Source organism: Poecile atricapillus, chromosome 4, assembly GCF_030490865.1.
Source record: "Poecile atricapillus isolate bPoeAtr1 chromosome 4, bPoeAtr1.hap1, whole genome shotgun sequence".
In the NCBI taxonomy this organism is placed as follows: Eukaryota; Metazoa; Chordata; class Aves; order Passeriformes; family Paridae; genus Poecile; species Poecile atricapillus.
In genome coordinates this window covers 35,264,232-35,285,883 of record NC_081252.1, presented here as the reverse complement: position 1 = coordinate 35,285,883, position 21,652 = coordinate 35,264,232, and the positions used below count along the sequence as shown (strand labels likewise).

The 21,652-nt window shown below is 38.3% G+C and overlaps 1 protein-coding gene across 1 annotated transcript in view; it reads right to left on the bottom strand.

The window, feature by feature from the left end:
* GRIA2 (glutamate ionotropic receptor AMPA type subunit 2) overlaps nucleotides 1–21,652 on the bottom strand; it is an 86,408-nt gene that overhangs the window by 41,462 nt on the left and 23,294 nt on the right. Inside the window, exons 3-4 of the mRNA XM_058838680.1 lie at nucleotides 6,157–6,396; nucleotides 1,824–2,020 (exon numbers count right to left, since the gene is read on the bottom strand). Of these exons, the coding sequence (XP_058694663.1) occupies nucleotides 1,824–2,020; nucleotides 6,157–6,396 (437 nt within the window). The remainder of the gene's footprint in view (nucleotides 1–1,823; nucleotides 2,021–6,156; nucleotides 6,397–21,652) is intronic.

Sequence of the window (21,652 nt, the reverse complement as noted above, 5' to 3'; positions counted from 1 at the left end):
TGACTTACAAATCAAAACAGCAGAAACAAAAGCTTAGCTATCTGTGTGCTTAAGGAGTAGCACAAGTCTGTGGGGATAAGATTTGAAACTCTAAGCATCTAAAAAAAGGGGGAATCAATCAAAGTGTAAAATGCAAGAAAAATATCTCAGAACTGCAATCAAAATAAGAAGCAGACAATGACAAAAATAGGTCTATTATGAAACAAAGACTGCAAAAGTGAGTGGTAACTGAAGGGTAAAGAGGGTTCTTGTCTATAAAAAGTGGCTAAAAGGTGAAACTGAAAATTACAGTCAGACAAAGTTTCATATCAGAAATTATCATGAATATTTCATACTTATTTTAAAAAGAATGTATAGGATAGCAAGATACATGGTAAAAATAGTCTTGCCAAGATCAAAATATGTCAAAGCAGTATCTTTCTTTTCTCTGGCCTGATAATCAGGAAACAGCAGATGTGACATAACTTGAGTCTAAAAAGGTGTTTGCTCTGTAGTGCATCATTAAAAACTCACAAGAAACATGGACAAGACAAAAAGTCACTGTAAGGTAAGTTGATAACTGTCTGAAAAGCCACACAGAACCAATTGAAGAGGACCTATAAGGACTCCTTATGTCAAACATTGCTCTACACTGTAAATTTCTTGACATTGATAAGTCAAAAAAAAATTATTTTGAAAAACAGCAGATGACAGAAAGATCACACTCTCAGAGATCAAATGCTCTTGAGAACAGGATCAAATTCAAATTTATCTTGAAAATTAGAAAAACACTTTGTGGATATGAATTCCAAATAAAACAATAAACATAGAATGTACTCTGTTAAGGACACTGCTCATTGTCTGACTCTCTTCAAAATATAACGACCTTCAAAACAGAGACCAAAATAACAAGCCCTTCAAGAAACCTTCAAACAAATACATTCATACCCTGATGATACATCCTTACTGATGCTGCACAGTCTCACATGATGAAGCTCAAGCCAACAGGGAACTGTCCTTACAATTTTCCATTTTGCTCTGCATGCATGAAAAGTAGTAAGGTACAGGGCCAGTAAGACCTTCCTAGACACTAGGACTGAAGTGGTGGATTTCAAAGTAAAGCAGTAATTTGAATCAGAGCACCGTGATAATGTTGCTAAAAAGAAAATTTAGAAAAAAAAATAATTTTGGCAAATAATTTGCATGGGTGGAGAAAAGACAGATTTTGCTGTTCTTTTTAAAGCTCTGGAGGCCTTTAGCTATGAAAAACAGCATCCAATTTTGGTTAACACACTTTACGAGTGACACAAAATGAAGAGACAAGCAAGGAAAGTACAAACGACAAAGAACTTCAAAACACGAATTTCAAAGGGCATTAAATGAGAAAGAGAAGCTGTGATACAGTCTTCCCAAGACATAAAAGGTTCTCAGAAAATGCATTAGAGAGAAAATACTTTCTAGGTGTAAAAAGAACTAACCCTTAGGCATGACTACCTATACTGGACCAGGTATAACAGTGTATCAACTATGTATAATACAGTATACTACTTTGGTTGTGAAATAGTCTGAACAAGGTATTTCATAAATTGCTGCTTTTATTTTAAAAACCCGGGATAGAAAACAGGATCATCCAGATAGAATTATCTTGCCTTTGAGCAAAGGGAGGGATTATAGGATTTGAATGTTCACTTTCTGCCTGGCACATAATGTGGTCCTCAATACAAACTAGCCACTGTCAAATGATTCATAATAATCACAAAAATGCCAACAAAACAAATGAACTCATTACATTTACTTATAGAATACTGCTAACTGCTGTCACTGAAGGAAGGAGAATAGCAAACCTGATCAACAATGTCGTTGACTTTATCGCGTTCACAGTCCAAAATCACTCGTCTTTCCTTTTTTACCTCTAGATCTTGAAACAGTGAACGGTAAGTTTCATCTTTTCTCTCATTGTTAATATTTCCTACATTGATAGCAGTCACTTGCCATTTCTTTTCAGCAGCAGAATCCAGCACAGCTTGCAATGTTGATAAGCCTAGTGAAGCACAGGAGAAAACAGAAGATATGACTGAAAAAGCTTCAGGAATTAACAAGCTTCTACAATGTGAGTTGTGAGATCACTTATTAAATATCTCCTGTAACTTGTTTGGCCTGTCACAAGTAGGTAGAAGTCAGAAACTAAGATATATGTGGGGCCAATCAATTAGTATTGCATGAAATTTCCATTTGCACCACTGCAAGGCATCAAGGTAAAGCCTCTTCAGTACAACCTTTGGGTTTGACTCAACCCTCTGCAGAATTGGATTTTGCTGGTTTCACTGATCCACTGCTGAAATTCCACATAGTGGGAAAGAGATCTTCTAGGAGAGGAGTGATCCAATTAGAGCAAAAGGATCAGCAGCTTATTAAAAAAGGGATCAACCTTATTAAAGGATCATCTGCTTAAACAAAAGCTATTGAACAGCTTTTGTTCCCAGCACTTTAGCAGTACTGTATTTAAACCCAGACCTCACTGAAGTCTATGGCAGAATTCCCATGTTCTGCAGTGATGGTGATGGATTTACTATTTCTGTTGCCTACAGTCATGTCCTTGATTATGAAGGATGTGCTGAGATATTTTTTCCATATAGGTAAGCAGGCTCAATGCTAACACCTACAAGCAGTGTAGAAAAGTTTGCCTCAATCTTGTACTTTTGGCATGTTCCAGATAGGAAGCTGTAACATTTGTATAGATGCAGATTGCTACAATATGCTGTAAAACCAGTGAAGACTTTACTTGACAGATTTTACTTTTTTAGGGATGAACTAATGTAGTAGAGAAACATGAAAATTACTGCTGGAAATTAATTCCTGCTATACAAAAAGGACAATTTTAATGATTTCCAGCAGTACAAGAATGAGACTTACTATGTTTCAATTCCTACATGATTCTAGAGAGCAGTTTTAGGGATACCAGATACTACTATAGGGAAAAAAAATATAAATTAGACTTTCTTATTTGTGAATTGACATTTTTTGCACATTCTTCTCTCCTGAGACCATCAAACATCGGGAGTAATTTCTCTGAGACAAATTCTGATGTGGTATATAAAGGGAGCTTCAGGTATAACTCTCATGAGAAACAATAGTGGTTATGCCCATAAATTTAGAAGGAGAGCACTAAGAACTAATTTGTCTCACAGTCTGTAGGTATAATATTAAATTAAGATTGGTCAGTGTATAGCAATCCAGCTTCATCCATGAAAATGGCAATGTCATACAGCACTACACAAGACGGGTCATCAGCAAAGGTAGAAAATGGCAGGCTTCCAAAAGCATAAATTGAATTATTATCTTATATAATTCTGGTTTTCCAAGTCTCCTTAAGAAATACTGATAGTAAGCTTTGCATGTCATGCAAAGAATATTTATTTTAAACTCACAGATACCTGCAGGCCACCGGTACATATAAACTATTTCAAATGTTAAAGATTAATCTGGCTAACTTGTGTTAATAAGGAAAGATTAGTAATGTAAGCAAACTGAGAGATGCAGGGAGCACATTAAAACACTAAAAATCACTAAGGTATGTTTAAACCTCAAAATACTGCTTGAAATGATGAATTAAAATTTTAAAGAATGAAAAATCAGCCAAACTGAAACACATTTATTCTGAATAATTGTTTCAAATCTCATTTAGCAGATTTGAGGTCCTCCAACCTAAGGTCTCAATTTCCTCTGAGTTAAACAATCTCAACTAGGCACAAATTAATAAGGACTATTAATGCTAATACCTCCCATTGCAAAGGGTTCCCCTAGTTTACTCTGATCTTCTGTTTTCCCTAGGGTTTCTCTTTTCTTGAGGTACTCTCTGCAGAGATATCAAATGGCTGCCTGGATTGCTTGTTTTGGTTTTTTTTGGGTTTTTTGTGTGGCAGATTTGTCATTCCCATACAGCTTAGTTTATTCTGATAGCTATAACACGTTGCAAAATCACAAAAAAACCCTCCAAAACCAAAACAACCAAACTGAAAGAATTTGCAGAAATACTTCTGTGATGGTGAAATTTGCTGGAGAGTAGTAACAAAAGTGGGAGACTCTGCAGAGAAGAAAACTATAGCAACTTCAGTTGCTATTTTTCAAGCTGCAGGAGCACTTCTGCTAGGGAAACTCATGCCCTGAACCTCTTCTGGTTATCATGAGACAAACTTTTAAAGCAGTGACCCTTGAAAAGGAAGACAGAAGAGAGGCAGAATAACTTAGCAATTCTTTTACAGCTAGAATTTTACAATAATTCTACTACTTTTTCCACAACTCACTGTTAGTAAAGGCAGAGAGGAGGTAAGGATGGTAAAGGACACTGGTCCACATGACATGAGAATAACTACTGTATTAAGAGAGCAATGGCTTGGGCACACATATACTGAATGGCCTCACTCCTTATGGACAGAAATGAAAGGAAATTGCCCTGTACCTCAGCCACTAAAGTGATCTAACATCAGCAATAAATGATTCTTTAGGGAATGAGTCATCAAACTAATTCTTATTAGCCTTCATAGTTTCCATGAAGAGTTAGTCTCAGTCTTTTTTTATCTCACTCCTGAAGGTGGAAATATCTTTAATTTTGTATCATTCCTTAAATATACATCACTGTCACTACATTAACAGGCAAAAGTGCTTAAAGGAACTGTGGACTTGTGTATCCAGGATCTGATATCAATGTAGCTGGCTACAAACTGCTCGACTCCGCAGGTTGATCTCATGTAATCTGTGGGGAGCAACGATTTACTCCACATAAGGTAGGAGCTTCATGCCTTGGAGCTTGTTGTCACCGGGGTGCCTTGCCACAATTAAAACCAACAGGTAAGAAAAAAAGGAAGAGCCAAAGGGTGGCTAGAAAGAACAATCTCATACTGTTATTCCCAGTCAGACCCAGACAGTGCACCTCACAAGAACTAAGGTTTTTTTCAGTATTTCCTGAATATAAATCACATGCAGGTCACATTCTGCCCACTGCTAGATGATCGACAGAATACTGGCTAAGAAAGTAGTTTTTCATCTGTCCTTTCTAAAAAGGCAGTGAATGTTTCTGATTCTAATGTGAATTTGAAAAGGAACTTCCAGAGAAATGAGCTTAGCATTCATTGTTCCATGTGGCATTTCCTTTGGAAGACACAGACCAGGATTAGTTCTTCTAACAAATGATAAAGCACTCTCTTGAGGAGACCCCTTCAGCTTCTGAACATCATGTGTAAAATGGCATCAGAATGCAGGAAATTTAATGTCACCCAATTACTCAACAAACCATGGAGTGGTATAACCGTGCTTTAAATCTATTAGCATTTTATAATTCAAAATGCATTTATTATTTAACTCTGACCAATGAACATGCAGGCAAGCCACAAAATAGCCTTTTTAAAGAGAACAGGAGCAGCTAAGAATAGAAGAAAGTTAGCCAAAGACTAGGTGACGAAAACCTGAAATTGGAATGATAATAATGGAATTCCAGAAAAAGCAATCAAAAACCTCACCCTTTCTGGATAAAGCGGCTTCTTTTCAGAAAACTAACTTATACACCACAACTTGCCAATGACATTTTCAAGTACATAACCTGTTATATTATTACTACTACAGCTATAAAAGGGCATGAGAAGGTCATATGGTGGAGTTAATTGATCCCAAGTAACGGATTTGGGTTTATCAACATCAACAATAAAATCTAAGCGCAACAGAGGAGAGGGACTCAATACCAATAGCAGTCCTCAAGCTAGTAGGGACTGACTGCATCCAAGATTTATTGCTTGCTCGATGCCCAGCTACAGATTTTGCAAATGTGGAGTGAATCTGTGGTAGCAGCTAGCCCTCCATGCTCAGATTTTTTCTCTCCTTAGATGTTTCTTTAACAAAAAAAGAAAAAAACTTTACCCAGAAACTGTTTTACAGCAGGTAACTAATCTCACATTTCCTAACAGTTTCAATTCTATTAATGCATACTGTAATAATTTCATTCTCATTTAAACAATTTTGTTTCTGTCCCAAAAGCTAATTTCAAAATGCAAGAAACATTTGATTCATTACACTTAGACTTGGAGGTAAATATTTCTTCTGTTATTTATTTATCTAATATGAATTCCAGATTTCAATGAGATACACCTGCCAAACAGGGTACAGGTAAAAAGTACCACTCCTTACCTCTGTCACTGTCATACAAATATGCAAACTTGGTCCACTGATAGTATTCGATCAAGCTAAGAAGAGCTCCCTTGAGGTCAGGTCTCATCTGAATGACAAAGGGATGTGTTCCATCTGTTGGGAAGCTGGGAGTTATGAAGGAGACATGAAGAGTCCCACAGAATGATGTTATGGTATTTACAGACTTCTTGTCATAGAATCCAAAAATAGCAAAGACTCCTCTTGAAAACTGGGAGCAGACTAGAAATAAGAAAGAAAAAAAATTAGTGGGAGAATTTATTTTAAAAAAATATTGAAAACTCTATAATGTATATATTCATGAGAAATGTGTGTCTGAAAAGTGTCTGATCACATAAATACCAGACAAAAAATTAATACTCTGCTATGGAGATAATCTGTTAGTATTATCAACCAGTAATATAAAACTTACACTAGAAAAACAAGAGAAAAGAAAGTATCAGAAGTATCAGATGCGTATATCAGATCAGATCACTCCTAGATGATCAATTCAGAAATAAAACTCACCAACTTATTCTTAAATTCAATTTCTGTTGTAAAGAACAGTGATGACAGACATCAGTGGTAGTTGCAATTCAAAAAATGAGATATTATGACCACACATAGCATTATGGAAATAGATAATACTTTGTCATGTTTAAAATAAACTGCCTCTGAGGTCAAGACTCACTGAGCTTTTTGCAAAATACTTTAAATAACTTTCCATTTGTGGAAACACAAAGCCAAAACTAAATCCAAATCTATCAAGAGCAGCAAGAAGTCCATTTGCTTTAAAACCCTCCTGTATCAGAGCATTATTTTAATTCCTGCTTTGCAGGACTCAGCAAAAGCTGGTCCTTCTGGATGACACTTGCGGTCATGTTGCAGGAAGAATAACCTCACAGGTGTAAATAACATGCTGATCATTCACTTTTTATCACTGGAGACAATTCAAGCCAGTTGATGAGTGTGACTGACCACGACAGCCTGTACAAAAGAGCTGGTTCTTCTGGGGTATTCTTTTCTCTGAGACTGAAGGGTATACTAGTGCCCAAATTCTATACCCAGGGTACAATAAGGAAATATTAATCTCTGATTAATTCACCCTTATGCACTCTTTGGTTTGCAGAGTCACCTTGAACAAGACACATCCTTCTAGAGACACCTGACCTGCTTATAGATAGAAATCACAGTGTAACTGATGCTAATTTTGCCCAGCCATCTAGTGCACTAATCCTTGAATATAATTCATATAAGGACACAAATTTGCTTATTTTTAGATTTTCCTAGATTTGAACTAATAATATATTTCTATCTTTCAAAGTTATTCTATCTTTATTTTTAAAATTGTGCTTCTTATTTTAGAAGAAATATTATCCCTTTATGCCTGTTACTACTCATTGCTATCTTCTTTTCATGGCCGTGCCTATGTATCTATGCTACCACTCATCTCTCATGCCCTAATTATTCCTATACTCAGATTAAAAGCACCTAAACAGAATGAGTGAAATTCCAAGTCTGCCAGTTTTAAGTTTTCACCTATTAACTTTAATTAGGTCAGAATTTTGCCTCAGGTGAGAAAATACAAGTGATTAAAAAACTTGATGAGTAACACCTCTTTATAAAAGGATGCTGCAGGTCTTACAGGGCTAGAGTACAAGATGTTCAAGCCTCTTCCATTCTAAGTACAAATCATTACAGAATCATAGAACTGTTTTGAATGGAAAAGACCTTTAAGATCAGAGTCCAACTGTTAACTCAGCACTGCCAAGTCTGTCACTAAATCATGTCCCCAAGGGCCACATCTCAACATCTTTTAAAGACATCCATGATAGCTACTCAACAACTTCCCTGGGACAATTGTTCCAATGCCTCCTAACCCCTCCCATGAAGAAACTTTTCCTAATACGCAGTCTAAATATCCCCTACCCTAATCTGAGGCCATTTCCTCTTCTCTTGCTTGTTATCTGAGAGGAGACCAACTTCCACACTGCTACACCCTCCTTCCTGGCAGTTGTAGAGAGATAGGGTCTCCCCTGAGCCTCCTTTGCTCCATGCTAAATATCCCCAGCTCCTCCAGTTGGCCCTCGCAAGACCTGAGCTCCAGACCCTTCCCCAGCTCTGTTGCCCTTTTCTGGACATGCTCCAGCACCTCCATATCCTTTCTGTATTGAGGGGCACAGAACTGAGCACAGAATTTGTGGTTTGGCCTCACCAGTGCTGAGTACAGAGGGAGTCCCTGCCCTGCTCCTTCTGGCCACACCAGTGCTGATCCAGACCAGGATGCCACTGGCCTTCTTGGCCACCTGGGCACACACTGGCTTGTGTTCAGCTGGCTGTTGACCAGCACCTCCAGGTCCTTTTCCATGGAGCAGCTTTCCAGCTGCTCTTCCTCCAGCCTGTAGAGCTGCATGGGTTGTTGTGACCCAAGTACAGGACCTGGCATTTGGCTCCCGTTTGAGCCTCATACAGTTGGCCCCAGTCCATCAATCCAGCCTGTCCAGACCCCTCTGTGGAGCCTTCCAGCCCTCCAGCAGATCAACACACCCACACAGCTTGGTGTCCTCTGCAAACTGACCAAGGGTCCACTTGATCCTCTCATCCAGATGGTTGATAAATACATCAAACAGGGCTGGCCCCAATGCTGTGTCCTGGGAGACTCCACTTGTGACTGGCTGCCAGCTGGATGGAACTTCATTCATCACTGCTCTCTGGGCCTGTCCATCCAGTCAGCCTTTTACTCCTCCAAGCCACAAGCAGTCAGTTTCTCCAGGAGAATGCTGTGGAAAACGCTGTCAAAGGCTTTACCATAGCCAGTAGACAAGATTCACAGCTTTTGCATCCACCAAGTGGGCTGTCTTGCCATAGAAGGAGATCAGGCTGGACAAGCAGAACCTGCCTTTCACCAATCTGTGCTGGCTGGGCCTGATCACCTGTTTGACCTGCATGTGCCTCGTAACAGCATTCAAGATGACCTTCCCCAGCACCAAGGTTGGCTGACAAACAGGTTATCCTTCCAACTCTTGTCATCTTTGCTAATTTCTAGACAACAGGACTTCCACAGTCCCAGCAGACTTGATGTCAAGTCAACTGACCCATGACCAAAAAAACCCCCAAAATCAAAATTCTACTGGTGATATTAGGCTTAGAGGCAGGTATTGATCTGCTGGCTTGCTGGTTTTTTTCTGTTTCTTCCCTCATTTTCTCTGCACCTGGAAGGATAGAGGAAAACCCCACTTGTGCTCCTGATCCCTCAATTAGTTGTCCCAAGTCCCTCAAGTCTCTTGGTTGCTCTCAGAAAGATTTCAGGGACTTGGGACAGTCTTTCAGAGACTTGCTCAGACTTCATTACTGCCTACGTGGGGGGAAAAAAAAAATAAAAATCAATCAAGGATAATTAATCAAAGGCAGCATTCAGGGCAGGAAGTTTTTTCTTCACATCTTAAACTCAAGCCCCAGGGAGGCAGGGCTGGTTGGCATAAGGTGCCTTCTGTTCCCTTCAGAGGGGACTCTCCTATGGAAACAACCCATCTCTTTTCTTTATGGAAGCAGTTTTGATGCAGAGTGTAGGCCAACCTCAGCAATACTGCCATGCTGGATGAACCATTGTCCTTGCTCAGTCTCTCCTGCAGAGCCTCATACCTGTTATGGGAGGGTACCTGAGAAGGTGTGGCAGTCACAGAGACACACCAGCTACACCAGGCAGGAACCCATCACCATTGCCCCCAGCCCCTTAAGTCACTGTGTTCACCAGGCAGAGGAAAGGGAATCCTCTGTGTCATGTATCCAGTCTGCCTGTCCAGCCTGTGTCAGGGAAAGCAGGTAGCTTTTAGTCTCTCCCTGCTACTCCTCCAGCCACTCACCTCCCAGAACTCTGTGACTGAGCACAGAGGAGTTCCCCTACCCAGGCACACCTCCCACAGGAGTGCTCCCTGCTGCTGGTCAGTACTGGTCAGAGCAGGCTCCAGCCCAACACCTGTGTGGCAGTGTGTTCCCATCAGAGCCCTGTCTGTGGGCAGCTGTGTCATGTTGAACTAAGATTCCTGAAAAAGGCTGTGAATTTTCTGAATAGCTTTACTGTTTAAGTTACTGGAACTCCTTGTTCTATTCCACATCATTATGCTCTCGCTGAGGCAAAACCAACTCACTACCTCCCCACACAATCATGAATAATTGTTTCCCATGAGCAGCAAAGGCTAAATACCGTCTGAACTTGCTACAATAAAGGCATTAATGCCTCATAACTCACCTTCAAAAATTCCCCCAAAAAATAGAGCATCAGTTAACTTCTGAACTTCTGGATGAGAATCTTGCAAAGACTGTTACTTGTACACTACTGTGACCTTCTGTATGAAACAATTTTAATACTGCAAATAAGGTGACAAAGACAACAACAGTCTCATCAGAGGACACTGAAAAATAAAAATGTTTTATGTCATCACTGCCAACACCTGGGATGCATTTCTCCTGTCACATTGCTTTTCTTCCACCACCAGTCAGCGATTTTAGGCATAGATGGAACAATGCTCCCTACAGCACCAAACAACCAGAAAATTTGAAAACCATAGGTGATGACTTTTCAGAATCACCACCTATCCTCTCCTCATCTTCCTGACACTGGAGACCTTTACCTCGACCCATGAGTTTTCTCACTTTTGCTCTTCCTATCTTCTCCTCTGTACGCTGGGGACAGAGAGGAGAGTGAGTGGCTGTGAGTGCTTTGCAGCTGGCAGGGTTAACCCACGACAGGGTAAAAGGTGTTATTCCTCCTTCCACCCACAGGAGAGACCTGTAAATACCACTGGCCTGTGCTCCACTGTACCTCTTCAGTGACACAAACATGTACCCACTCTACTCTCTTCAGAAGACAGCTGCTGTTCTTTCAAACTGAACATCCTCCCTGACAGGCCACAAACTCATAACACCTCTCATCACAACTTAAATACAGCTCTCCTGGATTAACACAGTGAAAAACTCTGCTTAATAGCCTCTGCACCTGATAAATCATCTCTCCTTACATACACGTGTCTTCTTCTGGGGAAGGCTGGTAAAACTGGAATTTTAATCTACTCTCCTGCACAAAGTGAAAGACAAGTAAAAAGCACCACCTCCAGGTGGGAAAGTCAAGACAAGAATATAGGAGCTGTGGCTTAAAAGCTAAGTCACAGACACACACAGGTAAACAATCCCAACAAATAACATGGTAAAAGCAAAAACATTTTATATTTTTCAAATTATTATAAAACCTGCCAAAGTGATACAATGTCTCATTTAATTCAACCAAGGCTCCCTTAATGTGAGATAAAATCTAACACAAATCTTCAAGTATGGAGATAACTCACATCTGGGTCAGACAAAAAAATCAGGATCAACTATAACCCGGGTAAAAATAAATTTTCGACAGCAGTGATCAGTGCTACAATGTCACACAGAAGAACCCCAGTGTTGTGCTTCTCTGTGTGAAATTCCACTAAAGGCAAATGTGCAGGCACCTACACTATGTAATAAAACATGCTACAAATAAGCATTCAGACTTTGTCTAAAGACAAATTCTTGCAATTCTTATGTTTTTTGTTTTTTTTTGTCTTTTAGGAGCAGAAGGGAAAAGAAAGGACGGTATTTGCAAATATAATGGTGACCCTGCAGATAATGCAGAAACTGCAATTGTTTTTGGCAGGATTCCCACCTCAGACTAAGTCTACAGTCACGTTGCTATTGCTGGAAGACATTAGTTTTATAACGGTGAACCACAAGCTGTTCACGATTATCAGAGTAAGAAAAAAAAATCATGATGATTAGGACTCATAAGCCATTGATATAGGAAAGACCTATTTCATTAATGACATTAGAACCAACTGCCAGGATTCATTTCCTTCAAGCTCTCCTATATGAATTGGGTTTTTTTCTGGTTTATGGGGTCATTTCTAGAAATAGCCTATGGCTTACTTAGCAACAAGAGGGGAAGAATATAGTAAGCTCATTTTGTGATCACTTTTTCAAAGAGATTCTCCTAGAATGGCAAATAGCTGTGAATTCCAAGAAACAGGGTAAACAAAGATTCTTGAGAAGGGACAGTTACCAGAAGGTTTTGTTGTAGTTAAGGTTTAAGTATTTTATATTTGACTTCTTGTTCTACAAACATAGCCAGGCACACACCTAGCCTGCCTTTGTTTTCCAAAGCACTAAAAAGGTGTCCTAAACTTTTATTCCAAAAGCTAAAAGCCAGATTTGTTCATTTGTTCAAAATGTTGCAAGCCCGCAAAGAGAAATAGGCTCCCTATCAGACAGCAGCCAAAACTGCTTGCTCCATTATTAACTCTTCCATTGTGAACGTATCTGCTTCTTCTTAAAACTCCTTTTTGCTGCAGTGCACTCATACCTTTCTCTCTTTCCCACTTACTCCATGTCACAATTCTGTTTTGTCAATGAACTCTACAAGCAGGATAACCTGATATTCACCACTGTGGTCATAACTGGTTCCTCAGAAACAAAGAAATACAGCACTATACACTCTTTGTCTCTCATCATACAGAGCATATTTCTGTGATGCATATCATCCTAAACCCAAAGCTCAGGAAGTGCCTACTGAAGAGTACACTTGAAAATTGCAAATACAAACATATTACAAATACATTAAGCTTTACACAGTGAAGTGACTCCAGTGAAGGAATGATAGTTTGTTTGCATGACTGGAGAACTGAATCATAAATCACATAGAAACAGTTGGATTTGAATACATATGCTTAGAAACTCTTTCTGATTAAGTCCTCCTAAGCCAAGATTTCCTTACTTCAGTATTAAGGGAAAGTAATGAACCCTATAATTGTTTACATTCAGAGACAATTAAATTAGGAAAAGAAGATTAGCAAAGTGCTAATTACTTACTGAAACAAATGTCTAATAGTACCTGCTTACAGGTAAATTTCCAAACACTGGTATGATGACTATTGACATCTGAATTTTTATTGATGAGAATTTTGACACTTGGTTTCTGTCCAAAGATGAAAATTTAAAATGAGAAAGTATTTGCCATTTGGTGCTTAGAATTCAAATGCTGTCCAGTATTAACATGGCTTTATATATTATTTTATTTTAATACCTTGGTTTATTATTAGTGCTAACAAAACTGTTTTAATATTAGCATAGGGAAATAAGTATTCAGTGCAATTATTTAATCACACACAATGGAATAATCATTCCCTTACTTCTATAAGAAGGGAACTATAGCATAAGTATAAAGAAAGAGTCAAGCGCTGCCTCTCCAAAAGAGACCAAAACACAAAGGAAACACTCATTGGTTGGAAAAGTTGATAGATGAGTTGGAAGTAGCCAGAAGCAAGATGTAGAAACTGAGTGGCCAGTTTACACAATCATTTCAGCTTCTGAAAGACCACATAATGAATAAGCAGACAGTGGAAAGGAACAATAGACGGAACAGAAAATAAGCAGGAACCACAGATAAAAGAAAGAATTCATGTATGATTGAAACTATCAGAAAATCCTCATGAAAATAAAAACCAGTATGGATTGCTTCCAAAGTAATTACAAAAACTGCAGCACAGCAGACAGCATATTACATAAGCTTTCCTAGACTAAATAATTTTTTTTCAGCTAATATTATAGATATAGTCTGCATGGTCTATTTTACCCATTCAGATTCCATGATTACCTCCTAGATATAATCAATTTCCATCAGGAAGATTGATAAGGCATAAGGAATCATCCAAGTCCATCCAGAGCGATACTTAGAACAATGAAAAAGTACATTTTAAGTGAAACAACCTGAGATAGAAATGCATTTTTCTAAAGGCCATGTTAGGCTAACTGAAATTGGGAAGGAAACAGTTCCCCAAGGCTCAAAGAAAGGCATAATAACTGAAAGACAATAGACCGAAGCTTCATCATAATATTCAATAAAACACAGGGCACAGAAACCAAATAAAGGCTGGTATTTTAAAATTCCAAGACACCCTTCACCAAAGCTGAGAGGCAATCAATGCCAATTAAAAAAATCAATGGCAATCAGAACTAAAAATACACTATACTTCTGGATAACAAAATACTGAATTACACTGAAAAGACCTTCCCTTTTATCTTGGCAAATTTTAATTCTAGCCCTGGTAAATGTGGAGTTTTATCTTATTTTAAGCATTTAAGAAAATCTGCCCAAAATTATAGCCATTCAGTACTGACCTAATGTGTGTATTTTCCTCTTTGCAGATTGTTCATATACATATATCTTACAGCTAAAAAAAAATCCCCAAAACAAAGCAGACCTCATTGGGAAAGGTGATCATTGGATATTGAGCTCACACACCACGAAGGATGTGGAGATGGTCAACACTTCAGTAATGATCCTCCTCACCTGTACACTCAGCATTAATGCACAAAACGTGACTCGCAGCAGCAGACAGGGAGCTCGCAAGCCATCGCTCTGTATCAGAACAGGGGGCTCAGTTTTTAACCCAGCTGACTAGGGAAATTCTCACAGCCTCAGAGACTGGAAATGGAAGAATTTAAATCCCAAGGCTGGAATGTCTGTAGAGGACAATTTTGGTGGAGCAGATGCAAAGGAATTTTTTTTTTTTTACCTTTCCTGGCAGAAATGCCATCTTCAGTTATTGCTACAACCTGAACTGTTTGCTCAGAGATTATGCAACTGAATGGAACTTTCCACACCTTGTTATTAGCAAAAGCAGCTTTGATCATTTTGTAAAATTAGACTCAAAACCTGGTTTGCTGAAGTACAAAACAAGCTCAAAAGCCAGAGGAGAGGCAGATTAATCTATTTCAACTGGTCAATCATACTTCACACTGAGGACAAAAACTTTGTGCCAACATGGGATATTTTAAGCAAGCACAAAAAAGCCTTCAAGAAGTTAGTAGCCATCTGTTAGAAAATTACATGATGATAGGCATAGCTTCTCTATATGCTAATGCTGCAATAATGAAGGTGGTAAATAAACATCATGTCCACAATGAAACAACAGGTCAGAAAAACAGTCTGTTTCAATGACAGTTGCACTCAATTACACGTTGTTTGGCTGTGCACTGTAAAGCATCTGAAAATCTTTTTCATTGCTAGGACAATTACCATGATGCAAAAGAAATCATTAAAAACACTGTTGGAAAGAATCATGTTAAAACTATTATGTTTTTACGAATCAAATAAGATTCCTGGAATAAAATTAAAATGCAAATCTCCCCATGAAAGGAAAAAAAGTTCACATTCCACAAAATTCTTACACAGTTCCTCACTGTTAGAATCCTAGTGTATTTGTCCAAATCTCCATTTTCTCTAGCTGAAAGAGATTTAATATTTCCTGAACCCTAAATATAGCGACCTGGCAGCTCCATTAAACAACAGAAATATACCTTTATCTTGTCTCCAAAATCCAGATATCCTTCAGGAAGCTTCTCTCCCCTGCCTCATTTCTTTCTCTCCTCCTGCCACCCCAAATAAAAACCATTCTGTTTCCATTTGATTACACAAACTTTAAGTCAATTTCATTTAAATCTAAGAACTCACCTTGCAAATATGCCTTGCTGGCTTTCTGACTGCTTCTGACTGTTTCCCAACAATTAATACCTTGCAGTAACACAAAATTTAGATTGTCCATTACCTTCTAGGTGTAGAAACAGATAGTCAAACCTAGGAACAGGCTACTTGCTTTTGGAGCCACAGTGCAAGTCATGGAGAAGTCATCTATTTCAGGGCTAGGCTTGTTTTGTTCAATCAGCATAACTCTACTGAATTTAACAGAGCCAACGTAACTAAAAATGTAATTCTCCATTTTTAGCGTAACCATTTTCACATATATTTTCAGACCAGAAATGTTATATACAACAGAATACTCATCATCTCCTCTTCCCCTTAATCAGCATTGCTGGAAGCATCCCATTTCTACATTTCATTAAACTAATCATATTCCTGTTCCCAAGAAAATGTCATTGTGTAAAACTGTCTTTGAAAAATTGTAAAAGGATTTTGAAGGAGATAAAATTAACTTGGTAGGCAAAAGTATTTTTTGTTAATATGTTGACAGATTTGGATTCAATTTATCAGCTTGTTTGTCTTTAATTGAGCAAGAAGGATCAACCATCAATCCTGAACAGATTGTCTAACACCATCTAAAAGGAAAAGTAGTTTCAGCAGGGAGTTCCTCTGTTAGAAGGATGGGAATAGTTATGACAAAAGACTCTGAGGTTACCTTGTAAGGATAAAAAAAAAAATAAACCTGGAACAAATCTTAAGGAAACTGCTGTAAAGAATAAAGAGGATTTCATGAGGCAGAGAAAGTACAGCAGAAGATAGGAAAGTATTCTATTACTTCTGAATACTCCATATTACATTTTTAAAGGAATAAACTGATTTTCCAACTGGTCACCGCTGACCTGCCAAACATCTTATTCTCAGAAAGTCAGCTGTTTAGTCCTTTTTATTGCTTACATATCTCTGTCTGAAATGATGCATCTGGGAGCATATTTCCTTCACCCTGCACAGGCCAGCCTACACCTTGTCACTCCAGCGCAGCCGGCACTGCAGCACACAGCTGTACTGCAGCTTCTCATCCCCAGCCTAAGCTCCCCTCTCTCCAGACAGCTGAACCTGATTTGCAAGTAAATTATCTAACTAAAAATTTTAGTTAGCCTAACTGTGCTGAGAGGAATATCTCACACAAACTCATGACTAAATGTAACAGTAATAAAGACAATTTCCTACGCTGTCACGGGTCTAACAGCTTCTTCTCCTCATAGGAATAACGATGGATCTCTGCCACCTGTAACAGCTTCCACCCAGCATTGTTCCAGCCTAAACCACTGACCTACAGCAAAGGATGGCTTCATGTGATTCTTTTGGTGACATTTCAGCAGTACTTCCAGCCATAGTCTAACTTCCTGCAACATCTTGCAGATTTATGGCACTCACTGGGATAATCAGCTGTTAACCTAATTTGTCAGGCTTTATTTGTATTTAGAAATGGTCCAGTACTTACACCACAGACCCTCCTATCTGCATGCCCTATTTTCCAATGACTGTAGAAGTAAGAGAAACATCATTTATTTGGGAAGTATTCAAAGCACATTTAATAAACATTATTAGTAGTACAAATCAGAAAAGCAGTAAGATCCTCTTAATTAGGTCACTCTAGTGAACAGCTGTTTTTCCTGATTATATGACTTATTTAATTAAGAGAAGAACTTATTCAATAATAAAGCAGTGAGGAGAGCTTTAAAATGATAAAGTAAAATGAGCACACATTGCAAACATAGTAAGAACACTCCTTGCCTCTCTTTTGTCAATTGCCTTAATCTTTGATAACTTGAAGCATTTCAAAATGCATTAAAAGTTTCAAACTTTTTTTGTTTTATTTAGGGTTAGCTGATTAACTCATTAATGAAACTTGCAAAGATGTGATACAGCACATCATTCCCACTTACTTTAACAAAGCACTGATTCATCCTTATGCTTCACTGTGACTGAGATTATACTTCCAGATTTTTTCTTCCTGTGTTCAGATCTCACAGAAGTGGGGCTAATTAGTTTAATGACGTTTTACACTGTTTAACCTCTATGTTTTGCCTATATTACCTGAGCTAATTTGAGCACTTACATTGTACTGCACACTATGTATAGACATGCCTATACACTACATCAAACTAAAAATAAAATCATTTCTAGAGGAAACTTGTGCCAAGTCTAAAACAGCACGAAAAAACATTCCCACTCAGCACTGAAATAGTGTCAGAGAGTCACACTACCTGGGCCTTTAAGTCCTCTGCTGCAAACCTCCTGCTATATTATGCATGTTCTATCTTTATGTATGAATTGTGTATGTTCTAAATATATGTTCTGCAGAGGCTTACAGGATTACTAGATTTGGCTTTATAAAAATATCCCATTCATCCATCCTCAGTGCCATTTTAGTGGTGAGCCTAAGTCACCACAATAAAAAAAACCTGAAACAATAAGACACTCCACCAGCCCAAAAAAAAAAAGCATACAAACAAACAAACTCCCTCACAAAACAAAAAACATTTTATGGCCTTACAGTTTCAAACCATACTACTTCTTTTATTTGAGCAAAGCATATCTTAATGTCAGGGAATTCTATGATGTGCATATAAGATCAGTAACTCCTCTGGAAAATGATCTTTGAACCACAAGTTCTTATGTTTTAAAACTTTACCATAATTTACCTAAGACAAATGATCATTAAAATATTTACCAACACTATTTAGTATTTCTCCTCTAGTAAAGCAAATAAACTTTTCAGCTTTCCTTGCAAATAGTTACCTCAAATTGACCTTGTTTATTAAGAGCTTCTAAGCACATATTAGGTCAGAAAAATGATCTTTTCCAGGCACACTGACATCACAGAAATGAAAATCCACTTCTCCTTTGTACCAAATATCAGAAAAAAAAATTAAATATAGAGTCCTTCCAGAAAATGTTGGTTCAAGGATACACATCAAGCAGCTGGTGATAAGCCCTCTAAAGATAGATCACTGGCACTAGAAAGAAAATATTACCACCTGTACTGCACATCAAAAGGTCAGACTAAGGATCTAGTCTGAAAGTTCCAGCCAGTTGGAGACTACTCACAGCACGTACTGCACTCTGTTCATTCAGAACTGTAACTGTGGGTTTGGTAGCAAGCAGTGCACTGCCCTCAGAGCGGAGAGTTGCTATTGAAGATTGAATATATTGGTTTCAGGGGTTTTACCTTGGCTGACTTCAGGTTATCCCTGTGGACTAAATGTCCACTAGCAGTTTGATTGCATTGGTGGAATTCCAGAAACACATCCAGTTTCAGTTAACAGTTCAGTTAACTCAAAAATAATGTGTTCCTTGGGCTCCTAAACCACTCCAGAATAAGAAACAAGCAGAAGAGCCAGGGCTGATTAGGAAACTTCCTTGAAATATTCTACTCTTCAGCCAAACTGAATTGTTCAGGTGGAGACACCCATGGATTCCCATGGTATGAAAAACATATTTCCATTTGAGCATAAGCAAAATTTGATATGATGGGATAGCACCAGAACTGGTTTCACTAGGCTGTATAAATGTAGTGTCCCTTCAGTATTTCAGTTTTTCACTGACAACTTGCTAAAAAGGAGTTGACACCAAGAACAGAAGTATAAAGCTTCCAGTCTTCTTTAACTTCTTGTTTTTAAGGGGTACTTGATTTGTCACAATCACATATGTTCAGAATGCACCAGCTCCCACAGATAAAAATTAAAACGCATGTTGACATCTTGCATAGCCCTATCTGGCTAGGTGGTTTGTTTGATGTCCTAATTCATTGAAAAAAATGCTAAATGTGTCACTTCCCAAAGAAGTATTACCTCTCTTCTCTCCTATTATTTTTAAAATCTCATGACTTTCAAACAAGTGTCATGATTTGGGTATCTGTTTCATGAAGTAAACACCAGGCATTGGCAGAATACAATAAATCTTGTTGTAGATCTTGTAGACTGATTTTTTATACTTATAAGTGGCTGCTTAAAATTTCTAGCACTAGCCAGCTGGAGAGGTTGCTGTGCACTGCAGGAAGAGTAGTCCATTCTTGAATAATTAGACTTCAGAGTTATAAAACACAATTGAGCTCCTACAGTTAAAAAGCAATTCTGTCACAGCTCTAACACTCTCCATTGCTTTTGGAAAATCAGACCACAGTTTTCATAGCTAAGAAACAACAGTTTGATCAATTGCTGAAGTTCAAGAGAAACAGCTAATATTTTTTATCTATCCTAATAATGAAGCAAAGAATATGCTTTTTAGTGTTTCCCCTACTTGACAGTCAGTAGCTGTTTCAAATTTTGGGTGATGTGGTCAGGGGGGTGCTGTATGCTTGGTCGGTTTAGCAATTTTCCATAGTTTGACCAAGAAACAACATTTAGATTACTCTAAGTGATGATCACTAAAAATGCTATTTATCTTTCTAAGTCACACTTCCTGCATTTAACTGAAATGTAACCTCCATTATGGTAACTTTGTTCAGAGTAATCTAGTACCTCACACTGTTTGCCTGGAATAATTAGTTTTTGCTCATACAGCATTCTAATGCCTCAGGCTTTTAAAGCAGCTTCTATAAATACACCTGATCAGCATTGTAATGCAACAAAATACAGCATTTTGTAGCATATGGCACACAAAGCAGTGAAGGGCAAGCCTAGCTCTCAGCTGTGCCATGCCACCTAGTTTGTTCCATAACATTTATTTAACCATATGGCACGTCCTAGGTGGCAAGGCCCCACTAAAACACAGGTGTGTATTCTTTCACTTGAATTCATGACCCGGCTGACAATGCTGAACTCAGCTCATCTAATCCCACATTCAGTGTCACTTCTGTTGTATAAATTTACATTGGGTTTACTACAATAAGCAAACAGAAATTGTGCATAACACCTGCAAAATACTTAATTACATTGGCTACTGTTTAAAAATATTTCCCTCTGGAGAACAAAGCCTAATCTAAAACCCACTGGGAGTTATATAAACCACAGAACAAGGATGCATTTAAAAGAAAAATGTCTAGTGTCTGACCAACAGCAAATGGCTGCCCCAACTTGCTCTGAAGCAAAGCCATCAGCATGGAATCAAAATCTTATTAATTCTGGCCCAACTGCCAGTGAGGCAAACCTGAACATTTTAGCATTTTGGTTCTTCCCAGTCCAAGGTTCTTATTTCACAACTCCTCTGCCTCTGATCCTCACCATTACTGTAGTCTTTCTCCCTTGCATTCCACCTGATTCTAAGAAATCTGTTTCAAGAAGTCCTCTGAGCTTATTATTAGGCTTCATCCCCTAAAGGACCACAAACAGACAGGGAGGCTTCTGCATTCAAACACTGCCAGTTTGGCACCCTTTAATTCTAGGTAAATCAGAAAAGGCTGAAACCTAGAAAGATTTTTTTTTTGCTGCTCTCTATATTAAGTCAGACTAAAACATTGTTGATCACCTGGCTGAATCTATTACATAAAACAGTACTGGGATTTTCCCCCTTTCACCCCAGTATTTTTTTTAATTATCATTGAGCATACTTTTTTGGGGACACTGTGAAATGCCTTGCCTTGAAAACTACAAGTGCCTCAGTTCATGCTCTAAAAAACATGGAAAACAGCTAAAGTCAGTTTCAGCATTGCACTGAGCAGAGCTGATGTTTCAGTACCTGAAATTGCCATTGAAAATATTTGCAAGGACCACCATTTTATAATGCAAACATGTGAAATACAGTAGCAGCTTAATCTTATTCTCACTGGAGTCGTTGGAAGTTTTGCTATTTACTGAAAAAGGAAACAGATCAAACATGAGAAGCTTAATAATCCAAGCTCACTCACCATTGTGCAAACAGCGCTTGGTTAATTCAAGGTACCATTGTAACATACAGAATGGCTCTGCGCAGGGAAAAGTGAAGTCTCGTTCTTCACAGGGGGAGAAAACCATTCTACCACAGAAATTCTGGGAGAGCATGCCCCAGCATTCCACTGCTGAT